The 22,957-nt window shown below is 40.6% G+C and overlaps 1 protein-coding gene across 3 annotated transcripts; it reads left to right on the forward strand.

Moving 5' to 3' along the window:
• The first annotated feature begins 17,064 nt into the window (after positions 1–17,064).
• Positions 17,065–22,591, forward strand: LOC133782023 (probable disease resistance RPP8-like protein 2). 3 transcript variants are annotated; one of them, XM_062221165.1, is made up of 4 exons: positions 17,065–18,348; positions 18,450–20,207; positions 21,506–21,530; positions 22,270–22,591. In XM_062221165.1, exons 1-2 carry the CDS (start codon positions 17,247–17,249, stop codon positions 20,186–20,188), a joined length of 2,841 nt encoding a protein of 946 aa, XP_062077149.1. In that variant the 5' UTR covers positions 17,065–17,246; the 3' UTR covers positions 20,189–20,207; positions 21,506–21,530; positions 22,270–22,591. The 3 variants fall into 3 exon arrangements, with proteins under 3 accessions (XP_062077149.1, XP_062077150.1, XP_062077148.1); XM_062221166.1 differs by lacking the exon at positions 21,506–21,530 and having other exon boundaries at positions 22,307–22,591; XM_062221164.1 differs by lacking the exon at positions 21,506–21,530 and having other exon boundaries at positions 17,067–18,348.
• Positions 22,592–22,957: the final 366 nt, after the last annotated feature.

Consider the following 22,957-nt stretch of genomic DNA (forward strand, 5'->3'; position numbering starts at 1 on the left):
TTATGGGCTATTTTGATTGTGGATTAATGTTTATGAACTCAGCCATGAACTAATTTTTAAGTAGCTTGAATTGTTGATGAACCCTATGTTATAGTCTATAAATTTCTTGCACTTTATTTTAGTAAAATCTCCTTTGTTCATTCAAGTGTGCTTATATTAATTTCTTGTTGTTGTTTGGCCAGCAATGGCAAGTTATTTAATTATGTTTAATGCTAGAAAGATTAAATGTAATGGGAAGAACTTGGATGACACAAGTCATAATCTAGGTTATGTTATGTTAGTAAGTAACATAGGGATATATTATTTGCCTTATGTAACTTTTGAGAATTAAACTTTGATTTGCATTCTTAAATCTGATTTTGCATAGGAATGTGTTTAATTAGGTAGAAGAATTAATTTCATAAAATTTGGGAAAGTTTTATGAGTGTTTAAATGAATTCTTATTAACCTGTGAGTTTTGCTAGAATATTGCTGCAGCAATCTGTCCGCAATTTGTTCAAGATGAATAATATAGGGGAATTCAATAATTCAAGTCCATTTTGCAATCTATATATTTCTCTCAATTTTCTTGTTCAGTTCAGTTTTTGATTTCAGTATTTCCATTTTTTTAATATTTTGTTTGGCCTATAAACAACCTACTTGATTTTTAATTTCTTAAAATTGTTTAGTAATTGTTTTGCTTATTTTTTTTTCTAATTTGCAATCCCTGTGGAGACGATTTACTTATCATTATATTACTTGTGTAATTGCGTGCACTTGCGTATTTAAAATCAAATATTAAATTGATCGCAACAGAAGAACAAAGTGTAAATATGTGCTAACAATAAAAAATACATTATTTTTAAGATGAAAGAAGATATTTGAAAAAGAAAAATCCATAAACTTTGTTGCACAAAATGAGAAATCAACATACAAAATAAATACTATCTAGTTACATATTGTTTCATCATCATCTTAATAATCTTAAAAAGATTAGAAACTCATAACTAGAATAGAAAATACAAACAAAAAAATTACAAACATAACTTAGGAAAATTTGGAGGAAAACCCCCAAATTGTTCCTCTAAAAATACATAGAAAATTAACCAAAAAGAAGATGAAGATGAAGAAAATAGAGAGGTTTGAAAGTGTAGAAACTTTGTGGTATGACCTCTCCTCCAATGAGCCCCCCAAATGGGCTTAAAAATTCCCTATTTATAGCCAAAATGAAATTAAAATAATCAATTTAAATTAATTAAATTAATAATAATATGCAAATAGGGGTAAATTGTAGGGTGTAATGATAATTTTTTGGTAAAATGTGTAGAAAGTGGGGTAAAAATGTGGCATTTTTAGACAAAGGGGACAAAGGTGCTTTTGTTGGGCTCAAAATAGGGGAAAAGTTGCCTGGTGGCAGGCTTTTTTGTGCTGGGGCGAAGGTTGATGGCTGTTGCTGAAGGAAGTGCACGGTTGGGGCACTTGGCTTGGTCTTGCTGATGGTTCGGTTGGAGGCAGGCGTTGGGTTGACTTTGGCTGGAGAGAAGTGCTGGCGCGGATTGGGCTGGAGGAAGAAGGCAGGCCTTCAGGTGGCAGCTGGGTTCGGCTGTGGGCCTGGCAAGGGCGACCGTGGGCTTGGGCAGTTGGGCCAGGCGGCTGAAGTGGTGGTGTTTTCAGTAATACCATATTTTCCTTTCTTTTCTTGTTTATCTTGTCTTTCCTCTTCTTTCCAAATAAACAAAATGCAACCTTGTTTTCTACAAAATAATCATAAACTAAATTAAAATTAAATATTTTCATTAATAAAATATACCATATAACTTCCATTAAAATATTAATTAAAATTTAATTTACATAACATTTAATTTCAATAAAATCATATTTTTAGCATTCAAACTAACAATACTAATTTTAAATAATTAAATTACAACATAAAACAATAAAATATCTATAAAAACATATAAAAATCTAGAAAATTACAATAAGACTAATAAATGCAAAATTTCCTAAAAACTTAATAAATTACTTAAAAACTCAAAGACTAAGCAACAATTAGTATAAAAAATGTGGTACAATAACTCTATTTTGTAGAGTTATCACAAATATTTTGGGAAACAAAATAAATGAGCGCTCATATTTGTGATTAAGTTCATGTATTTATCATTTACAAGGGACTTAGTGGGAGTTAAGGATAAAATACAAACGAGGGGTAAAACGGTAATTTGCACCCATCTCGTTAGTAAGTCATCGATAGATGATTGACTGACTGTAACAGTTATAACAATGGATAACGTATTTGTGGTTTGTAAAATATGTTCTATCAATTCAAGAGTTCAATTCTGAATCTATAGTTGTGTCATGATGAATTAATAAATTGTGAGATAATTTATTTAATAAAAAACTCATGAGAATTTATTGAAGCTTGTATTCATGGATTAATGGTCCCCATGTCTTCTCTTATCAAATCAAGTTTAATAGTCTCAAACAATTGATTTAATTATCAATTAGAAATATCAAATTGACTAGGTCAATTTAGTGATATTTACATGTAACAATAATTTAAGAATAAAAGATAATCTTTAGGCAAATTTATTAATATTGATAAATTGGTGTCAATATAAATAAATAATATTAAATCAAGTTTCAAATTATAATTAGTTAATTTGAATAAGGATTTATTTATTTATTTAATTAATTGAAAGATAAATAAATTAAAAGATTTTGAATATAGACCCAATTGATATTTAAATTCAAAATAAAGAGTTTAGGCCCAAGTCCATTTGTAGGAGTCCAAAGCTTTGATTTTTTTTGTTTATTATTTCAATTAATTTAAATTTAAATATAGCCCATTAATTTGCCTATACAAAGAGTGTGATGTCTAGGGTTTTATAAGTAAGTTTGAATTGATTCATTTAGGTAAGTAAAAACCTAGACAATCTAATTCTCTTCTTGGTTGCTCATTCTCTTGTTATTCCCTCTTTAATTATATTTTATGTGTTGAGAAATTGCCCACTCTTTGTTAGACTTGATTTAGAGATAGACTTGGAAAAATTTGGCACAATCTAGCGGTTTAGATTCTTGACAATACCTTGCTCCCTCCAAGAATCAAAGGTTATAGAATCTTAAGGAATGAGTCATTGTTTTGCTACGTATTTGTAAGTTTCTATTTTTTTGTGTTTGTTTATAATTTACAAATCTGATGTTCATATGTCTTCCATGATATTCTATATTTCTATTATGTTTTTGAAAAAATAATAGGGAGCATGCATCTAGATTTAAATTTCAAGATGCTACAAAACTAACAAAAAAAATTATTATAATTTAAATTTTATTTTGTTTTGGTGTAAAGATGATACTATTTTTTTGAGAGAGTAATGATGATACTATTTGATCTTATAAACTATGAACATTTGAATCATGCAAAAAAAAAAAAATACTTACTATTTATATATTATTATTTTTTAATATTTATGCAATTTTTATTATATATTTATTTTAATAATTTAAAATTTTATAACTTATTCTGATTCAATTTTTTTTTAATTACTTAATTTGTTTGTATTCGTTATCGTTGACATTGTTTTTCATCAAATTTTTTTAAAAAAACTTTAAACTAATCAAGACAAAGATATTTTACGTGGTTTGGCTGTTAACTAACCCTAGTCAACTAATCAATATATTAGATAAGAACTCACAAAGTTCAAGTTCTGTTAGGGTTTTCAATTTGGTAGCGTTTTGACTTGCTGAAATTGTTATATGTTTACAATGACTGCTACAACCTTATTTATAGGCGATTGTGAGAAATTAGTCTTCTTTGTTAGAGTTAATCACACTATTTTTCCTAATTACATATAGTAAACATGGTTTTACATAGAAAAAAAGTAGGAAAAATGCATTATGTACACAAAGTCTGCAGGAATTCCAATGTCCAGCAATGATGATGGCTTACTCATGTCTCCGAGTAGCCATAACTTGGTTTGCTCAGATGATAAAGTTTGTACGTTATACGGCCATGCTTCGAGAATTGGCAAAATGTGGTAGGTTGTATGAAGCCGACAACCAATCTTCTCCTACAACCACTAGGTTGGCAGTGGTAGTGTCGACAAAAAGTTGCTCCTTCTAGAGAGAAAAAAAATGCATTTTCTAGAGAGAAAAACTCCTCCTTCTTTCTAGAAAATTTATCTCTTCCTTTCTTTTTTATCATTTTTTTTCCATATTGTACATATAGTGGTTGATGTTTGTCTGATAATCGTCGATGAGTATCTGCCCTAATTTTCGTGCTCAGTGACAATTTATCTTTTGTTCTTTTCTGAAAGAATATGTCTAAAAGGGTGGCCAGGGTAGCAGCGCGTCACGACAAGTTGGTTGATCCGTAACCCCAAGTTTTTTAAATCGGCTACTATGTGGCATAAGGACTTCAATTCTGACACAAGCAAGATAATATGTGATTAAGATTTGTGGATTGAAAGGGGTTTTTCTGGGTTCTCAACATTAGTGACATGCTATACGATGTTTCTCATAGTGGTAGGGGTTTTGGGAACTCTCCTATGTCTTTTTGGTTCTTGTTACATCTTCTGGAGGGGTTGAATATGGATCTCCAGTGGAAACGAGTTAGGGCTAGTTTGGTATAGTTGTGTTGTGGAAACAAACAGTTGTAGCTGTGATGTGGGGAAAAACATCTGCAGCTGTGCTATTGGGAAAAATTGTTGAGAGTTTGGTAAATTACAGATTTTAAAGTGTTGTGAGTTGCAAAAACTGTATTAGAGTATTTGGTAAACTATATATATGATTAGAGTGTTCTTAAATATTAAAATACAAAAATAGATTTTCTATTTATTTTATTAAAACAAATTCACATATACTAAACATACTCAATATAAATATTGTATTTATTTCAACATGTTAAAATTATAATTATTTTTTATTTTCTTTTTCTAAAACATGAAATTGATGTGTTTGATAAATTATAATGTAAAAATACTATAAGATACAAAAATATTATTATAGTGTATAATAAACTCGGTTTGTTAATATAAAATTACTAAAACAAAAAATATTTAAGATTTAAATATTATTTATTTTGAATAATATATAATAAAAAGTAAATATATTTAGATAAAACAATATTTTATATTAGGCTACCTAGATGGTGCTTAGAGTGGGCTTTTGTCCGCACTGAAAGTTTTTTTCTTAAAAAAATTTATTATTATTTATACAATTTAGTCATTCTTCATATAAAATTTGACACGCCCTCTAAATTTTATAATTTTATCTTTCTTTTTATGTAAATATTAACAATTATGCCATCTAAATTTTAAATTTACTACTTTTTTATGTATATTTTAATATGATTGTCCTTACTATTTTTTTTTAATTATTACCTCTGTGAACAAAATTTTTGGGTTCGCTATTGCATTTATGTTTTTTTTCTTCATAAAACTAATTTTACAAAAGCTAAAATTTGCTTTATGAATATTTATCAAATACTTTTATTACACAATATTTTTCAAAAATAAGCTTTTGGCTCTCTTTAATTTTGATCAGGTGTTTTGTTATTTAATTTTGGTAAAGTATTTCTTTTAGATAATATTATTGAGTAGTTCTTCGGTGCACCTAAAAAAAGGGCACACCAGTGCACCCATCTAGTTTTTGACTCAGAAAGTATTTTTGATGTAATATTTTTATGGCCGTATATATTATAGTTATTTAGAGCTTCTTGCAAATTTTTGAGAAATTCAAATAATTTATAGTGTATGTACGTCCTGGTTTTCCCACGGGCTGTTTAGCAGGACGAGCCTCGGACTAAACATGATTTAGTTCGAGGCTCCCACAGGCCAGAGGCTCTATTTCCAGGACGGGCCATTTCTAGCTCGAGGGGGTCCTGTTTCCAGCTCGCACTTGTTGCACCAGGAGCTGGGAATAACATCCGGCGACCACGGACGGATGAGCTCGGGTTATGAATTGCTCCAGTAACGAGCTTCTCAGGAAGCTCTGACCCTGTGGGAAGTCAACACGCAAGATAAACGTGCATATTCCTGCCATCACGTGTCCGATATCCCCCTGACTTCTCGGACACGCAGCAGGAACGTGCGTATTCAGACACCCACGGACGAGTTGGGCCGTGCGGCCCATTATCTCCTTCCATACTGATTAGACCACACTTGTGTGTCAGGTTTAGGAGTTAATCATGAATATCACAGGCTTGATGTGACAAATGGTAAGGTCACGGGATGACCTCCCTACCAACTTCCAGGTGCCTTCTCCTATAAATATGGAGACCCTGGGAGTTGATAGGGGTTGGAAAAAATAGTCTTTGAAGAACTATACACTTTGTAAACCAATTACCCAGAGAATATCAATAATATTGACTAGTGGAGTAGAATGATTTTAACCTTCGAACCACTTAAAAACGTGTCTCGAGTCACCTAGTTCTTTCCCCAAAGATTTCCTATCTGTGACGGTTCTACTTTTAGTACTAATCTCTTTCTCTTATTCTCTTAATTATATGTTGCCGAAGAACTGCGTCAACAGTTTGGTGCTTTCATTGAGAGCAAGTCCGATTAGTATTACCACAAACATACAACTATGGTGACCACTCGATCCAAACATGGCAACGAGGGAGAACAGCATGATGGGCAGGAGGCCCGCTATGTTACCCTCCCTGATGAGCAAGTTCCTGAAGTCCAGCAGAGGCCAGGAAAGCAGCCGGCGGGCCAAGACGACACTGGTAGTTCAGCGTCCCGACCGCCTAATCCGAATCCATGTCATTACACTGCGGTGGAGATGGAGAATGCTCAGCTGAGGAGCCAGCTAGCAGCAGCTGGTCAGCAAATCCAGGATATTCTGAGTCGACTACCCCCTCTCACAACCAACGGTAACGTTGGAGAGAGGCAAGGTGAGGCTCCTAAGTCTCACCGGAGTAATCGATCCAGGCATAGCCGTTCGGGTAGACTCCCTGCAGCCAACTCCACCCCTTCACCGCACCGTCAAGAGGCGAACTTCAGGGAAATGCCTCGGACCGAACAGCAGCAGTACAGCCGTTCGGTTAGGACGTCAACCCCTAGCTCTCAGCCTTCCTCGAGGGCGCCCGGAAGAGATCGAGGAAATTCCCAGAGAAGGGCCGAGGAGATCCGGAGACGTCAGCCCTTCCTCGAAGAACGTCCAGTTCCTCGTCCAGCGCGGAACCAGCAAGCTGGCAGGGCCGAGAGGCCCCCACCAAATTTAGTCCGTCCGGACGGCACTAGGATCGCCTCTCCGGTCAGGCATCCTCCTTCTCCCATCAGATACCCGTCTCCTCAGCCCGTCCGAGACATCCCGACCTACGGAAATAGTAGGAGAGACCCGCCATCGGCCGGGCCTTCCCGGCGCAGCGGGGTGCCGGGGGAAGGATCAGGTCGGAGCCGCTAAAGACGCACCTCGAGCCTGTCCAGCAGGAGTCACTGGACCGGTAGTGCACGGAGTGACCTTTCGGGAGGAGACCTGCGACAGCGACTAAGTTCAGCACAAAGTCACCATACTGCCCAGGGAGGCGACCTTCGAGATCGCCTCAACTCTCACAGAGAGGATCGAGTTAGGGATGGTAGCCAGGCCCGCTCAGTGGGGGTCCGATCCGAAGTACGTAACGGCGGGAATGCCCCAAATGACCTATCTCAAGATAGGAGGGGCAACAACCCGCCTAATATGTACAACGGGTCCGGAGCTGGTGAACAGCCCCGGAATAACCCAGGATCTCAGGACAAGACCCTAGAGCGCTTAACTCAAATGGAGGAGCTGATGAAGAAGCTCCTATCGGAAAAAGAAAAAGACGAATATGATTCAGGGGATGAGATGGAACTCTTCGCCCCCAATATAGCAGCAATGGCATACCCTTCTGGCTTTCGTATGCCCCACTTGTCAAAGTTCAACGGGGATGGAGACCCGTCTGACCACTTAGGGATGTTCAACACCCTAATGATGGCTCATAACATCGGGCTAGAGCTTCGTTGCTTGATCTTTCCTTCCACCCTAACTGGACCTGCCAGGCAGTGGTTCAAACAAAGTAAAAGGCAGTCAATCAGCTCCTGGAAGACCTTTTCGGCTGACTTCAAGAGGGCATTCCGCGCCTCTCAGGCCGCCCGAGTCCAGGCCGATTCCCTAGCTAACGTGAGACAGCAACCTGGAGAGACGCTAAAAGCCTACTTGAGCAGATTTGCAAATATCGCTGCTCGAGCCAGAGACGCCAACGACAGCTCCAAACTCATGCCTATGAGGACCGGGATCCTAGTAGGCGAAGATCTGTGGAAGGATATTCAAAGGAGGGGGGTCAGTTCGGTTAGTGAATTCCTTAACAGAGCCCAAGAGTGGATAAACTTGGAAGAAGCTGAAGCTTCAGCCGCGGGGACCAGCCAGGTCCTCGAGAAGCCCGCTGGAACGAGAACAGAGATCGTAGTGGCGACTCCCGACGTCGCGCAGAGTAACCAGACCGGTGGCGGCAAAAGAAAAGGAAATGGTGAAAACAGCCAGCATGGTCAAAAGAAGAATAAGTCCGCGGATAAATCCAAGCCCGTGTTCACAACGTATACCGAGCTCACCCAGACCAGAGAGAATAGTTTCCTGGCCAACGTTACGCGAGTCCCCTGGAAAAGGCCGGAGCCAATAAAACACCCCAAGGGAAAGATAGACGCTTCCAAATTCTGCCGTTTTCATAACGACGTCGGGCACAATACCGACGACTGCAGGCACCTCAAAGATGAAATCGAGACTCTCATCCGAGCAGGTCCGTTAGCGCAATACTCGCGGAACAGGGTCCCGACAAGTCGACCCGCTCCGGAGATCCCAGCCAGTCAACCTGGACCTCGGGTAGATCAGGACGTCCTTCCCCCCGTGGTCGAGGGAGAGATTTCCACCATCTCTGGAGGACCACACATGGCTGGCACGAGCAAAGGCGCCCAGAAGAGGTATGTGAATGAGTTGAAGGCCCACAGTGGAGCGGAGTTCGTCCCGGAACAGCGTCAATCAAAACAACAAAGATTAGAGAAACAACCGATCACTTTCACAGAGGAAGACGCGAGCCATGTCCAATTCCCTCATAACGATCCCTTGGTCGTAGCAGTCCAGCTCGCCAACCAGAGAGTAAGGAGAGTGTTAGTGGACAATGGGAGCTCGGTGAACCTCCTATTCCGGTCCACCTTAGAAAAAATGGGTCTGACCGTCTCCGAGCTGAAGGCAACCTCGATGATGCTATATGGTTTTTCAGGAGAAGGGTCAGCAGCGATAGGAACGATTGAGCTGGTGATCACCCTAGGAGACGAGTCCCGAACAGTGTCCAAACTACTCGAATTCGTAGTCATTGACTGCTCCGCTGCCTACAATGCAATTTTGGGCCGACCTACGCTCGTTGCTTTCGAAGCTATCACGTCCGTCCGGCACCTCGCCATGAAGTTCCCTACTTCAACAGGGGTCTGTACTATCAAGGGCGATCAGCTCGCTGCCAGGGAATGCTACAACATTTCCATGAAGGGAAAATCTAAACCCGGGCAGGTGACAATGGCCATTCAGGATGAAGAGGAATCTCAGGGACCCAAGGCGGCTCCTGTTTGGCTAAGGTAAAATCCGAACTGTCTACGTTTGGGCAAGGGTCGATCAAACAGATACCTCGGGAGCAGAACGCCAACGCAGATGCTCTCGCCAAGCTCGCCACCTCGGGAGAGACAGAAACCCTGGGGTTGGTGCCAGTTGAGTTCTTGGAGAAACCCAGCATAGACGAAGATCGAGCAGATATTGAAATGATTGACATCAGGCCGACCTGGATGACTCCCATTGTTGAGTACCTCGTCGAGGGCAAGTTACCCGAAGGGCGCAACGACGCACGACGAGTCCTTTATCAAGCTCCGAGGTATACGCTAGTCGAGGGGGTGTTGTACCGACGTGGGCATTCCTTACCTCTCCTCTGGTGCGTTCTTCCAAGTGAAGCGAAGGCCATCCTGCAAGAAGTTCATGACGGATTCTGCGGAGATCACACTGGGGGGCAAAGCCTGGCCTTGAAGATCCTTCGGCAGGGTTATTACTGGCCGACTCTGTCCAAAGACTCGATCTCATATGTAAAAAAGTGCGACAAGTGTCAGCGGTTCGCCGCAGTTGCACGAGCTCCTCCGACCGAGCTAAAAATGATTTCGTCTCCCTGGCCCTTCGCCATTTGGGGGATAGATCTAATAGGCGCCCTGCCCACCGGAAAAGGCGGGGTCCGTTACGCCGTGGTAGCCATTGACTACTTCACCAAGTGGGCCGAAGCAGAGCCATTGGCGACAATAACATCGAAAAAGGTGCTAGACTTCGTGGTTAAAAGCATCATATGTCGATTTGGCCTACCCAAAAAGATCGTCTCCGACAATGGCACTCAATTTGACAGCGATCTGTTCACCGAATTTTGCGAAAGGCACAGAATTGTGAAAAGCTTCTCGTCCGTGGCCTATCCCCAGGCGAACGGCCAGGTCGAGGCTGTCAATAAAACTCTGAAGGCAAGCCTCAAGAAGAGGCTAGATGAGGCAAAGGGGATCTGGCCAGAAAAGCTCCCCCAAGTTCTGTGGGCCTATAGGACCTCACATCGGACTCCCACGGGTCACACTCCTTTCTCCCTAGCCTTTGGAAGTGAAGCAGTCCTCCCCGTGGAGGTGAAGGTCCTGTCACACAGGGTCCGGTCCTACGACCAAAACGGGAACCACGAGCTCCTGTGCCACTCCTTAGACTTAGTGGATGAAAGGCGAGAGGATTCACAACTCCAGCTCGCCCATTATCAACAGAAAATCACTCGCTACTTCAACACTAAGGTCAAAAGACGTGCCTTTAGCGTCGGTGATTTGGTCTTGAGGAGAGTTTTCCTGGCCGGGAAAGATCCCAAAGATGGGGTTTTGGGACCAAGCTGGGAAGGACCATACCAGGTCATCGAAGTCATCAAAGAGGGAACTTATAAGTTAGCTCGACTTGGTGGAGGGGCGGTCCCGCGGACTTGGAATGCTATCCACCTAAAGAAATATTATCAATGAGCCATTTGTAAGGCCTAGAAGGTCACCTTCCATGTATAAATAAAAATCAAATGTTTCTCGTTATTTGCAAGTGTAATTTTAAAGTAACAACGAAAGACCCTTTCCCAGTTACTTGGGGGGCATATGGTACCTGGATATAACCAGGTCTCCTTAACGACTTAGGTGTTAATTTTTATCTACGGATAAGAGTTATCACAAACTAAGTCCTATCCTGGTCTTAACCAGGTCACAAAACTTAGAAGTTAACTGAAATTTGTTGACCGTGGTTCTTCTTTAAAGAGCCCGGGATACGGATAAAGTCGACACGAACTAAGTTTTTCAAAATAAGTTCCTGGTCTTAACCAGGTCCCAAAACTTAGAAGTAGTTAACTAAAATTTGTTGACCATGGTTCTTCTTTAAAGAGCCCGGGATACGGATAAAAGTTGACGCGAACTAAGTTTTTCAAAATAAGTTCCTGGTCTTAACCAGGTCACAAAACTTAGAAGTTAACTGAAATTTGTTGACCGTGGTTCTTCTTTAAAGAGCCCGGGATACGGATAAAGTCGACACGAACTAAGTTTTTCAAAATAAGTTCCTGGTATTAACCAGGTCCCAAAACTTAGAAGTAGTTAACTAAAATTTGTTGACCGTGGTTCTTCTTTAAAGAGCCCGGGATACGGATAAAAGTTGACGCGAACTAAGTTTTTCAAAATAAGTTCCTGGTCTTAACCAGGTCACAAAACTTAGAAGTTAACTAAAATTTGTTGACCGTGGTTCTTCTTTAAAGAGCCCGGGATACGGATAAAGTTAACTCGAACTAAGTTCATAAAAATAAAGAGATGAATTGTAACCAAATGCATAAAAATATATATATGTCAAACTGGCTGAGCAAATTGTCTCGAGGCGGAAACGCCTCACATAAAAAAGAGAATTACAATAGAAAGAGTTCAAAATACTTAAACGAGAAGTGTCCTAAGCCCCATCAGTTGGCCCTTTGGAGGTCGCGGTCTCATCCTGCTCTGCCGCGGCAGAGGCCTCTCCAGTCTCCGATGGAGGAACCTCCTTATTCAGGCGGGCTTGAAGCTGCGGCAACAAGAATGCCCAGAGGTCCGGCGGCATGAAAGAAAAGTCCGCGTCCGGATTGTGGGACCAGCAGTGATAGAATAGGTCTTGTAAGGACTGCTTTGATACGACCCGCTCGTCTTTCAGGGCGGCCTGGGAGGCCTGGGCTTCGGCCTTCGCCGCCTCAAGATCTGTCCGCGAGGCAGCTAGGGAGTTTTTAAGCTCTTGGTTCTCGGAGCGGATCTTCTCTAGCTCGGATGCGGCCAGGGAGTTTTTAAGCTCTTGGTTCTCGGAGCGGATCTTCTCTAGCTCGGCTTTAGAGGCCGCCAGAGCGTCTCTCGCCTCCTGAGACTCCTGGAGGGCGGTCTGGCGATCAGCTTCCAAACCCTCGAGCTGGGCCTTGGTCCTAACAATGCCTCTGTAGGCGGCAGCAATGCCCTGCAAGAAAAGAATGATAAATTAACAAACTGGAAGGAAAATGGCGGCGTGTGAGTGTTAAAGCCTTAAAAGAAGGGGGCACTTTACCGTTAAGGTCATGTCCATCGCAGACTCTACAACTCGGACCGGGCTCGTTGTTTCGATGGCCCGGAGCTCCTTCTCCCTGATATTGTAGAAATGGTTGACGGCGTAGCTAGCCGACTCATACACCGTACCCCGGAGTGCTTCGGGCATCTTCTCCAGAGCCCGGGGGTCGACCGAGATACGCACATCCGGGGCTGCCGCCGCCAGATTCCCGACCTCTATTACCCCGTCCTGGGCGGCTAGTGGAGATCGTTGGGGTGGCGGGTGCATGAGCCCTGTCCTGGCAACAGGGAGGTTCGCCCCCGCGACCTGGGCTGGCGGGGCTTTCTCCTTCTCCTTAGCCGGGGATTTGGTGGAGGTCCCGGCCGAGCTCTTGGACTCGCGGAGCCTCTTTAACCTCGGCCCTACTGGGGGATTCCCACCGAACACAACGCCCCGCAGACTATTCCCGGGCTGAGACATCTCTTCTGCCAAGAACAAAAAACATGGTTATTACAAGGTAGCAATCATGCAGAAATAAAGACAAAAGGTCCAAAGGCAATAAGAAAGCAAATACTAAGGGAGCCCTACCCCCCGAGCTGGAAGAGCCTAGGACGATTATCTCGCGAATTGGCGAAGGTTCTAGGTCCGATTCTGACTCGGGGCTGGACTCTTCTACGTACTGCCTAATCCCCGGAGCATAGATGCCCCTCTGGAGCGCAGGCCACGTGCGTAAGTTGGTCCCGTACTCCTCAAAGAGGACCGACCTAAAGGCTAGGGTATTATCTACTACTACGGTACCCTTAGGCCGACTCTCTTGGTTGTCCAGCACGAGCTGGTCAACGCAGTGAAGCAAGAGCGTGTCCAGGTCCGGATTCCTTGAGTGACGATGGACGAGCTGCCTAGGGTTGAACCTAACCAACCGGGGGTCTGCGGTGGCCCTATCTACGTTCTTAAATAAATAAGAGTTACCTTGACCGGAAGGACCTGCGGCTGCTCCGGATTGGGCCCTCTCCTCGCTCATCCCCTGGGCGACCTCCAAGGTCCTCTTTCTGTTCATCACCAGAGGAACTTCCTCACCTTCCTCCTCGCCTTCTTCGTCTGCGACCTCCTCCGCGACGATCGGTCTGTTGTCGCGAGCTGGGGGAGGCCCCCGGGGCCTTTTCAAATTCAAAGTCTGATTTGGGAAAATCAGCTTGCAGAATACCATCGTCTCGTCCGTCACAAGCACGCGGTAGTCTTTCTCACTGGGGGGCAAGTTCGCCAGTGTATCGTATTGACCCCCGAGGGTCACAGACTTTTCGGTCCTCGCGTAGATGGCTGCAAGGTTGGTTGAAGTCAGAAGTGGAATAAGGGAAGAGCTAAAACAAAATAACCTTTAAAAGGCGAACTAAATCAAGGATCACTTACGAGGACGGTTGAAGTAGTGATGGTCGCAGTTGCGAAACCCAGTTGACATAAAAAACTGGTCTTTGAAGTCGTTTGGATGGCTCGGCAGCTCGATCACTGCTGCTGTGTTAGGGAAGCGGGTTAAGTAATAGAACCCGTCGCCTCGCCCCCGCTGGTCCGGGCTGGCTTTGAGGCAAAAGAAATATAGAATATCAGCAGGAGTGGGGACCTCCCACTCATGCTTTTGGAACAAATACCTCAATCCCGCCAGCAGACGGTATGAGTTGGGGGGGAGCTGAAATGGGGCCAACCCCACATAGTTCAGAAAATCAGCAAAATACTGATCCAGGGGGAGGAAGGCCCCTGCCTTGAAGTGTTCACCGCTCCAGGCCGCGAACGACTCGTCGAGCGGCGTGCAGCTCCGCTCCCCATCCGCAGCAGGTCGGGCGATCACGGAGGTCATCCCCAGAGGAATGTTGTGGTTGAGGAAGATTTTGGTGATCTTTGCCTGGCTGGTTATCTTCGAGACGATTCTCTCCGCCTCGAAAAACGCGTCAGGGGCCACCTCGGCTTGCTTCTCCACCGCCGGCCCAAAGTGAGGAATTGGCGAGCTGGTCACCACCGCCTTTCCTTTATCCTGCTGGGAGGACGAACTTCCCACATTCTTCTGTGGCAGATTTCTCTTTGGAGCCATCTGGTCGCCTATCGAACAAAAGAAAACACTTTAGAAAAGGCGACCCAAGCAGGAGAGTGAAGCGAGTATTAAGTACACGAGCTGGGGTAAGCCCAGCCCGTGGAGAGTGGTGCCACGCGTTCCAAGGAACACGCGCCTATGCCCTCAACAGATCCCAGATTACTCGGAATTCGTGTGTCAGAGGACTCAGAGTAAAAAATTGCCTTGGGGGGAAAGTTTCAACAGGCAAGGCGTGGCAAAACCGCTTTCAAGGCGTATTCCCTAAGCTACCCGGTTTTTGCACCCAAAATTCCTAAGGGTCCTACCCAGAAATTGTTCCTAAGGAAGAACCATGGAACCCATGTTCTAAGACGATGTCCCATGGCAAGTGTGCCCTAATCTAAGAAGGGCTCTCACCCTCCATATCCGCGCGACCCAGAAAACCTCTGCATGTGGCTACAGTAAAATTTTTTACCTAAGCTACAGTGGCATGCTTTCAAAAATAAACAGGGACAGAAGACTTACAGTATATGGTTAGATGGTGAGCGAGGTCACTGCGCTGGTAGGAGCTTCGTTGGCACAGTGGTCTCCAAGGCTTTGAAGGAACTCGTACGCTTAAGCTTCGTGAACGGAGAAGATGAGAGCAATGGAAATGAGGGTTTTGTTCTTCGGAAGGTCAAAGAGAAAAGAAGGAAATTTGAGAGGTTTTGAATGGTAAGGTGGCCCATGCGTGGGATGACCACCCCCTTTTATACAAGGGAAGGATCACGTGTAAAAGGCTCTTGGGAGACCCTCCACTCGAAATGTGAAACGACGGCTGGACAGTAGGCTAGGCCATTTAATGCGGTTCTCGTAGAGTGTACCGTCGCCACCCACGGCGTTCCACGTATCAGACGCCTGCGAAAAGCATGGAATGCGAAGGGTTGTGGGAGAAGTCTAAAAGCCCCTACTGTGGTCTCCCATGTCTGACGTCATGGACCACGAGCAGGAGCTTGGGGGCAGATGTACGCCACGAGCCTCGGACTAAACATGATTTAGTCCGAGGCTCCCACAGGCCAGAGGCTCTATTTCCAGGACGGGCCCTTTCTAGCTCGAGGGGGTCCTGTTTCCAGCTCGCACTTGTTGCACCAGGAGCTGGGAATAACATCCGGCGACCACGGACGGATGAGCTCGGGTTATGAATTGCTCCAGTAACGAGCTTCTCAGGAAGCTCTGACCCTGTGGGAAGTCAACACGCAAGATAAACGTGCATATTCCTGCCATCACGTGTCCGATATCCCCTGACTTCTCGGACACGCAGCAGGAACGTGCGTATTCAGACACCCACGGACGAGTTGGGCCGTGCGGCCCATTATCTCCTTCCATACTGATTAGACCACACTTGTGTGTCAGGTTTAGGAGTTAATCATGAATATCACAGGCTTGATGTGACAAATGGTAAGGTCACGGGATGACCTCCCTACCAACTTCCAGGTGCCTTCTCCTATAAATATGGAGACCCTGGGAGTTGATAGGGGTTGGAAAAAATAGTCTTTGAAGAACTATACACTTTGTAAACCAATTACCCAGAGAATATCAATAATATTAACTAGTGGAGTAGAATGATTTTAACCTTCGAACCACTTAAAAACGTGTCTTGAGTCACCTAGTTCTTTCCCCAAAGATTTCCTATCTGTGACGGTTCTACTTTTAGTACTAATCTCTTTCTCTTCTTCTCTTAATTATATGTTGCCGAAGAACCGCGTCAACAGTGTAGAAAATAAAGTTCAAATAGTTTGTTGTATGTGTGATTGTTTTTTTTTATGCGTAGAAAGTAACTTATTTGAATCTTATTTTTTTGATACTGTAAATTATTCATAATTTTTTAAATATTTACATAATGTTCTAAATAATAACATCATATACAATTATAAAAAAAAAATAGTCGAAAATACTTTCGGAGCAAAAAATACTAAAGAGATACACGAGTATACTTTTTTAGAGTGGACCAGAATCCTCCAATATTGTATAATATAATAATGTTTTATGAAAGTACCTATCACTTTTTTTCCGTGGCATGACTATGGTTGAGTTAGTACTTAACCAATGTTTGATTTACTCAATGAAAGTTCTCGGTTACCCTAATAAAACAAATATTTCAACACTAATATAATTTAAAAAAAGTAACGAGTGAGACACTCACAAGCTGACGTCACATGATAACGTGCACTGCGAAGGTGTGGTGTGAATGTGATAAAAAAAAAAAAAAGTGGTGACTGGTGTGTTGAGGTGAGATTTCCTAGTCAACAATAATAAAGTAACTTAAAATAATATGTTTTATTAAAATGACATACCTTACTTTGAACTGAAGTGAGTTAGTAAATAAAGTAATTTAAAATAATATTTCACATTATATTGAAAAATGCACCTTATATTAATTAAAAAAATAAACGAAGTTGCCCAGAAAATTCGTGTACTGCACGCTGCTCAAAAACAAATAAAATAAAAAATTACTGTCGGTGGTAAAGTATTCTTCTTCCCCTCATTTTCTCCATAGAAAAAAAAAAGTGAAAAAGAAAAAAAATGCTCTGGTCTCAGGCACGGCAGTGATGGTGGACGGAGGCTCACCTAAGAAGAGGAAAAAGTAGCAGGCACGGCGGCAGTCATGGCGGACGCAAATATTTCGTTAGTGCTAGAAAGACTGAGAGAGTTGTTCTATGCAAGACCTGTCAAATTATCTGGAATCAAGGGCCGAATCGATGGTATAATGGCGGAGCTTGAGCAGATGCGATGCTTTCTAAAAGATGCAGATGCTTATGTGAAGCGGAATGGAGATGCAGACGATAAGGTGATGAATTTGGTTTCTAAAACAATGGATACTGTTTTTCTTATAGATTGTGTGCTTTCAAGATTGACGTTTAAACTGCCTTCTTCTTCTTCGAAAAGAAAAGGAGAGAGCTTTATAAAATTACTAATCAAGAGATTTCTGTGGATCTTCAATGGAAGATTTAAGTGTCGCAAATTTAAATTACAACTTGACGAACTCCGTACCAAAGTTGCGCATTTGAGATTGGGTTTACAAGACTTAGGCATAAAAGAATTAAGGGACGAGGGTTTGGTTGGTGAAGGTTTCGGTGTGGAGAAGCACAGGGCAGTGGCCCTGCCGCGATCTGATAATGATTTTGCTGGATTTGACAAGAAATTTGACCACATCGTGACGGATCTGATGAAAGAATCGGATTCTACTCGGGTGGTTTCTATATGTGGATTGGGTGGAATTGGCAAAACTACTCTAGCCAGCGAGATCTATCAGGACTCTCAGATCAAGCGTCACTTCGATTCTTTGGCTTGGGTTACTTTGTCTCAAGATTTTGATACGAAAAACATTCTGCAAAAGCTCTTAATTCAGCTTATTTCAGCCACAAATGAGGAAAGGAAGAAAATTTCAGCAATGGATAGTGAAAAAATTGCAGGCTACCTTTCTACCGAGCTCAAAGGCAAGTCATTTTTGCTTGTTCTTGATGATGTTTGGAACACAGAGGTATGGGATTGTTTAGTACCTGTCTTCCTTAATGGTAAAACAAGTAACAGTAAGATTTTAATCACCACTCATAACGAAGAGGTAGCACATCAGGCTGCTGTTAATCATGATCTTGTTTGTCTTGATGAAGACGAAAGCTTCAAGTTGCTCCAAAAGATTTTGATCACCAACTGTAACAAAGAGGTAGCACAACTCCAGACTGATGTTAATCATGATGAACTCACAAGTATGTCTCTTATATCTTTCTCTTTTTAGTTTGTATTATTAGATCTGTCTTATACACGCAATAGTACTCACTCACTAACTTCCTGCCCATCTGGGTTGCAGATTCAAAATTAAATGAAAATAGGATCAATTTGGCTAAAAAAATGCTTAAACATTGTTCTGGATTGCCATTATCAATATGTGTCATTGTTGGACTTGTGTCCACAAGAAGCACAACCGATGACTTAAAGAAGCTAAGTGATGTTTTTAAGACGTATCTTGAAAGATATAGAATGGAGGATGGACAAGAAGAATTGAAACATCTAGGTTTGTCATGGCTACTGAATTTGATTTATGATGATTTGCCTTCTTATTTGAAGCCATGCCTTTTGTATTTCTGCCTTTTCCCCAAGGCTTACGAGATAAAGGTAAGCCACCTTTGCCAACTATGGATTGCTGAAGGCTTTGTGTCATCAAGTCCATGGCGAAGGGGAAATTCATTTGAGACCCTGGAAGATGTAGCGTATGGATGTCTATGTGAGTTGGTACGCAGGCACATAGTTCAGGTTGAAGACTCAGGTTCAACTGGAAGAATTAGAACTTGTCGCATGCATGATGTCATACGAGACTTCTGCTTGTCCAAGGCTTCCAATGATAATTTTCTACAATCTGTTGTCTTTTCAAGCGCTGAGAAGAATGTATTGCAATTCAATCAATTTCAAAGGCTCGCTGTTAGTGTGGACTGTCATGCTAGTCCGATGACTAGCTTTGGTAACAATAATAATATTTATAGATATGGTCATCTTAGATCTTTTACATGCACAAACTTACTACCACCACAGCTCAAACAAGTATGGAAGCCCTTAATCGACAACTATCATTTGCTTAGAGTTTTGAAGTTGGAAAATCTCAGGAAACTTGTTCAACTGCCCAAAAGCATTGGAAAGCTCAGGGATTTAAGATTCTTTAGCATAAAGGGCAGTGGTGTTGAACAAATATCGTCTTCAATTGGATATTTGAGATACTTGCAAACTTTAGACTTACGATCAACTTCAAGATTAACCTTACCGAATGTGATATACAAGCTGAAAGAACTTAGACATTTGTATTTACCATGTGAATGCACTGTCAATGCTGATAAATTATTTTTGAATGGTCTTAGCAGCTTGCAAACCCTGAATAATATTCCAGTTGACTGTTGTCTTTGGAACAGTTTGGCATGTCTTACAAATCTTAGAAGGCTTAAAATGTATGTGGACAGAAATTTGGGGGAAAGCTACCAGCCCACAAGAGTTACATTTAATCATCTTGAATTTCTATCTCTGAAGAATTATAATGGTTCAATCTCAACAAGAGATATAGTACCAATCATATTAAGATATCCTCGAACGTATGAAATTCATGTGGGACTGCCTATAGAAAAGCTACCACAAGATGATCAAATTTCTCCGAACCTTGTCAAGTTGACTCTTAAAAATACAAGTTTAATGGTTGATCCAATGGCAATATTGCAAAAGCTACCAAATCTAAGGATCCTTCACCTTGATCACAACGCCTTTTTAGGGTTTGAAATGGTCTGTTCAAAAGGAGGTTTTCGACAACTTGAATCACTTTCCCTTGTGGAGCTCCTTCATTTGGAAAAATTGTGGGTGGAGAACGGGGCTTTTCCTAGTCTTTGCCATTTGAATATTAAATGTTGCCAAAGATTGATGACAATTCCTGATGGTTTGCAACATGTTACTACTCTCAAGGAAATTATGATTCAAAAGATGCCTATGGAGTTCAAAAATAGGGTTGGTGATGGAGGAGAGGATTTCTACAAGGTTAAGCATGTGCCTACCCTTCTATTTATAAATACTTAAATAGAGCCAGATTCACAAGGTATTTTCTAAGTTTCGTGATTTATTTTTTACTTTGTTCGTCTTTGTCATATATTTCAATGATAGTATATAAAAACATGAATTGCCTCAAGTGAAAGAAATAAATAAGCAACATATCGACTTGTTGATTGGGAGAGAAAAAAACTTGTTGTATCATGTTTATTCTAATTAATGATTGTCAAATACTTGGCTTAAATAGTTAACCAACTTGTTAAAATAATAATAAAAAAAGCAAATAGAAGATTGATTTGTTTGTGAAAATAAAAAGAAGAGTAAAATTATGATGACTAATTTGTATTCTGTTCATTAGAGAATAGAGTATATCCTACTTTTTATACAAAGATCCTACACCAGGAAAAGTAAAAACAACAATTATCCAACTATGCAAAGTCAACGACAACTATACAATCCTGAATTAATTTTTTATGGATAAAAGATTACAAGTAAAACTTAGGACATGTAAGATAGATGAGCGACATAGTATGAATAGATCAATAGAACTTTTCCAAAAATGGAAACACCAAAATCATCATCAATTTTAACCTTATCTTTGCCTAAACATGGATTAAATTCAGCGTTTATTGGTGTTACTAAGGAGGGCAGTGGGCGTAGCACCTGAGTGAATTATTAGTAGAGGAATTCGATAGGCCTGCCCCAGTATTTGATGTAATGCATCAATCTGGTCATTAGAGGAATTTGAGCATAGGTTAGTCTTGTATGTTGTGGTCAGTTATAAAAATTGCACCACCTTAAGTAGGTTTTTCCCTTTTTGTTAAAGTTTTTATTCAATCTAGCATCGAACGGAAATCTTTCAGTCTTGAGAGCATAAACTTTAGAAACAATTGTTTTAGAGAAAATTGCAGCCTCATAAATTAGAATTTTCATAAAGTTTTCTGATAGGCAATAGTTGTGTCTACTTACGATTGTGCATTTTCTGAAGTTATTATGAAGTATAACTGAAGTGCTTTTCATGACTCGTGGAAGTTGAAGAATACTGCTCATTAAATATTATAGGATAAATACACATTTGATACCTTGTGTTTTATCTACACATACTTGGTACCCTATATTTTCAATAATTCTCATTCGGTATCCTGTAATTTAAAATCGTACATATTTGGTACATTTGACTCAAATTTGATCAATAAATGTGACCAAACTGCCCTCAATTATATGAGTTATAAATTCAAATTTAATTACTTAATCACATATAATTGATGATATTTTGGTCATATTTATAAAATTTTATTATTTAAATTTGAGTCTAGGATACTAAATATCTACCATTTCAAATTATAGGTACTGGATGAGCTGAAAATATAAGGTACCAAGTTTGTATTTCGATAAAACAAAGGGTACCGAATAGTTTTATACACTGAATAGTTTTATACCCAATGTTATAATTTTAGGCTAATCATTATTTTGAATAACGGTCTAGAAACTCCCTAAGTTTTGGCTAAACTTGATGGTTCATGTTTTTACTATTTATTGTGTTGGAATAGTATTGCTACCGGAGGTGCTTGCTTCTTAACATGAATTTGGTAAAATAATCATGAGATTATATTTGAGTAAATTCTCAATATCAAGAGGCCTCCTGTGTTGCAATTGAGATTTCATTGTTCTTAATAATTAGAGGCATCATTTGTTACTGTACATTGCATTGTTGTGTGGTTTGAAGTGTGTCAATTGCATGCATTGTTAGGACTGGCAAACAAACCCGGCAGGGAACCGCCTCACCAGGTCAGGTTTGCCCAAAATAATCAGGGCGAAATGCAGGCTGAAAACAGGCGATTTAAAATAAAACATTAAAAAAAAATATAAAAGCTGTTAAATAAGTGAAGATCAAACAACATACATACACTTATTCTGTCATCACTTGCACTTTATCAATGCAGTCTTTCTTTCTCGATTCCTGAGGTTAAAGCTATCTTTTTCTATTATCTCTCTATTTGTTCATATTATGTGTCACTAAAAAAAATGACTAGCATGTCTGTTTTGAAAGCTTCAAGCTTTTGTGTTAGTATAATTATTTATTGCTATTCTTTTATGCATAATTTTGCTAGATAAAACGTTGTCAGAACCTGAGCTTGGTGCCTGCAGATGATAGCCGCCATTGTTTCTTTGATTCAATTGCTGCTTCAGCTCTGGAGAATGACTTGAAGGCGCAAGCAATCAAGGAAAAACAAGTATGCTGACTTATATTTGTGGCCAAAATTTCGTAGGATAGTAATTATGGCTTTGTTGAAGCAAAATAACCAAGTTCTTTTATAGACATCATCAAACTGGATGCAACAATTTGGGGCATCGTTACCTAAGAATAAGTATGAAAACTAAATTCTGACCAAAAGAATGAAAACTAAACCTTTTTGGTGTTTTTTAGTTGAATATCTATACATGTGTGTTTTTATTATTATTTCTTTTAGATGGTCGAGTTAAAATACTTTTGAAATAATGTTTCATAAAGAAATTAAGTTTATAATACCTCTAAAAATACTATTTCAATAAGGTTCATTATATGGAAATATTATAGGTCTTGTTTTATATGGTTTCGTTCAGGGCCGGCCTAAGCTTTTTTGGGGCCTTAGACAAAATTTTAAAATGGGGCCTTCAAAGAAAAAGAAAAAAAACTATATTTTTAATATTAATATATCAACCAAATTTAAATAAAATTTTTACACCCACCTAATAAAGTCAAATATTCTAAATAAGCAACTAAAACAAAATGATTAAAAAATAATAATTGATTCATTT

This window comes from Humulus lupulus, chromosome 6 (genome assembly GCF_963169125.1).
Source record: "Humulus lupulus chromosome 6, drHumLupu1.1, whole genome shotgun sequence".
Classification (NCBI taxonomy): domain Eukaryota; kingdom Viridiplantae; phylum Streptophyta; class Magnoliopsida; order Rosales; family Cannabaceae; genus Humulus; species Humulus lupulus.

Coding starts and splice junctions, on each gene's coding strand:
- LOC133782023 (XM_062221165.1), top strand. CDS start 17,247: ATGGCGGACGCAAATATTTCGTTAGTGCTAGAAAGACTGAGAGAGTTG. Junction 18,349..18,449: donor TAATCATGATGAACTCACAA/GTATGTCTCTTA, acceptor TCTGGGTTGCAG/ATTCAAAATTAAATGAAAAT.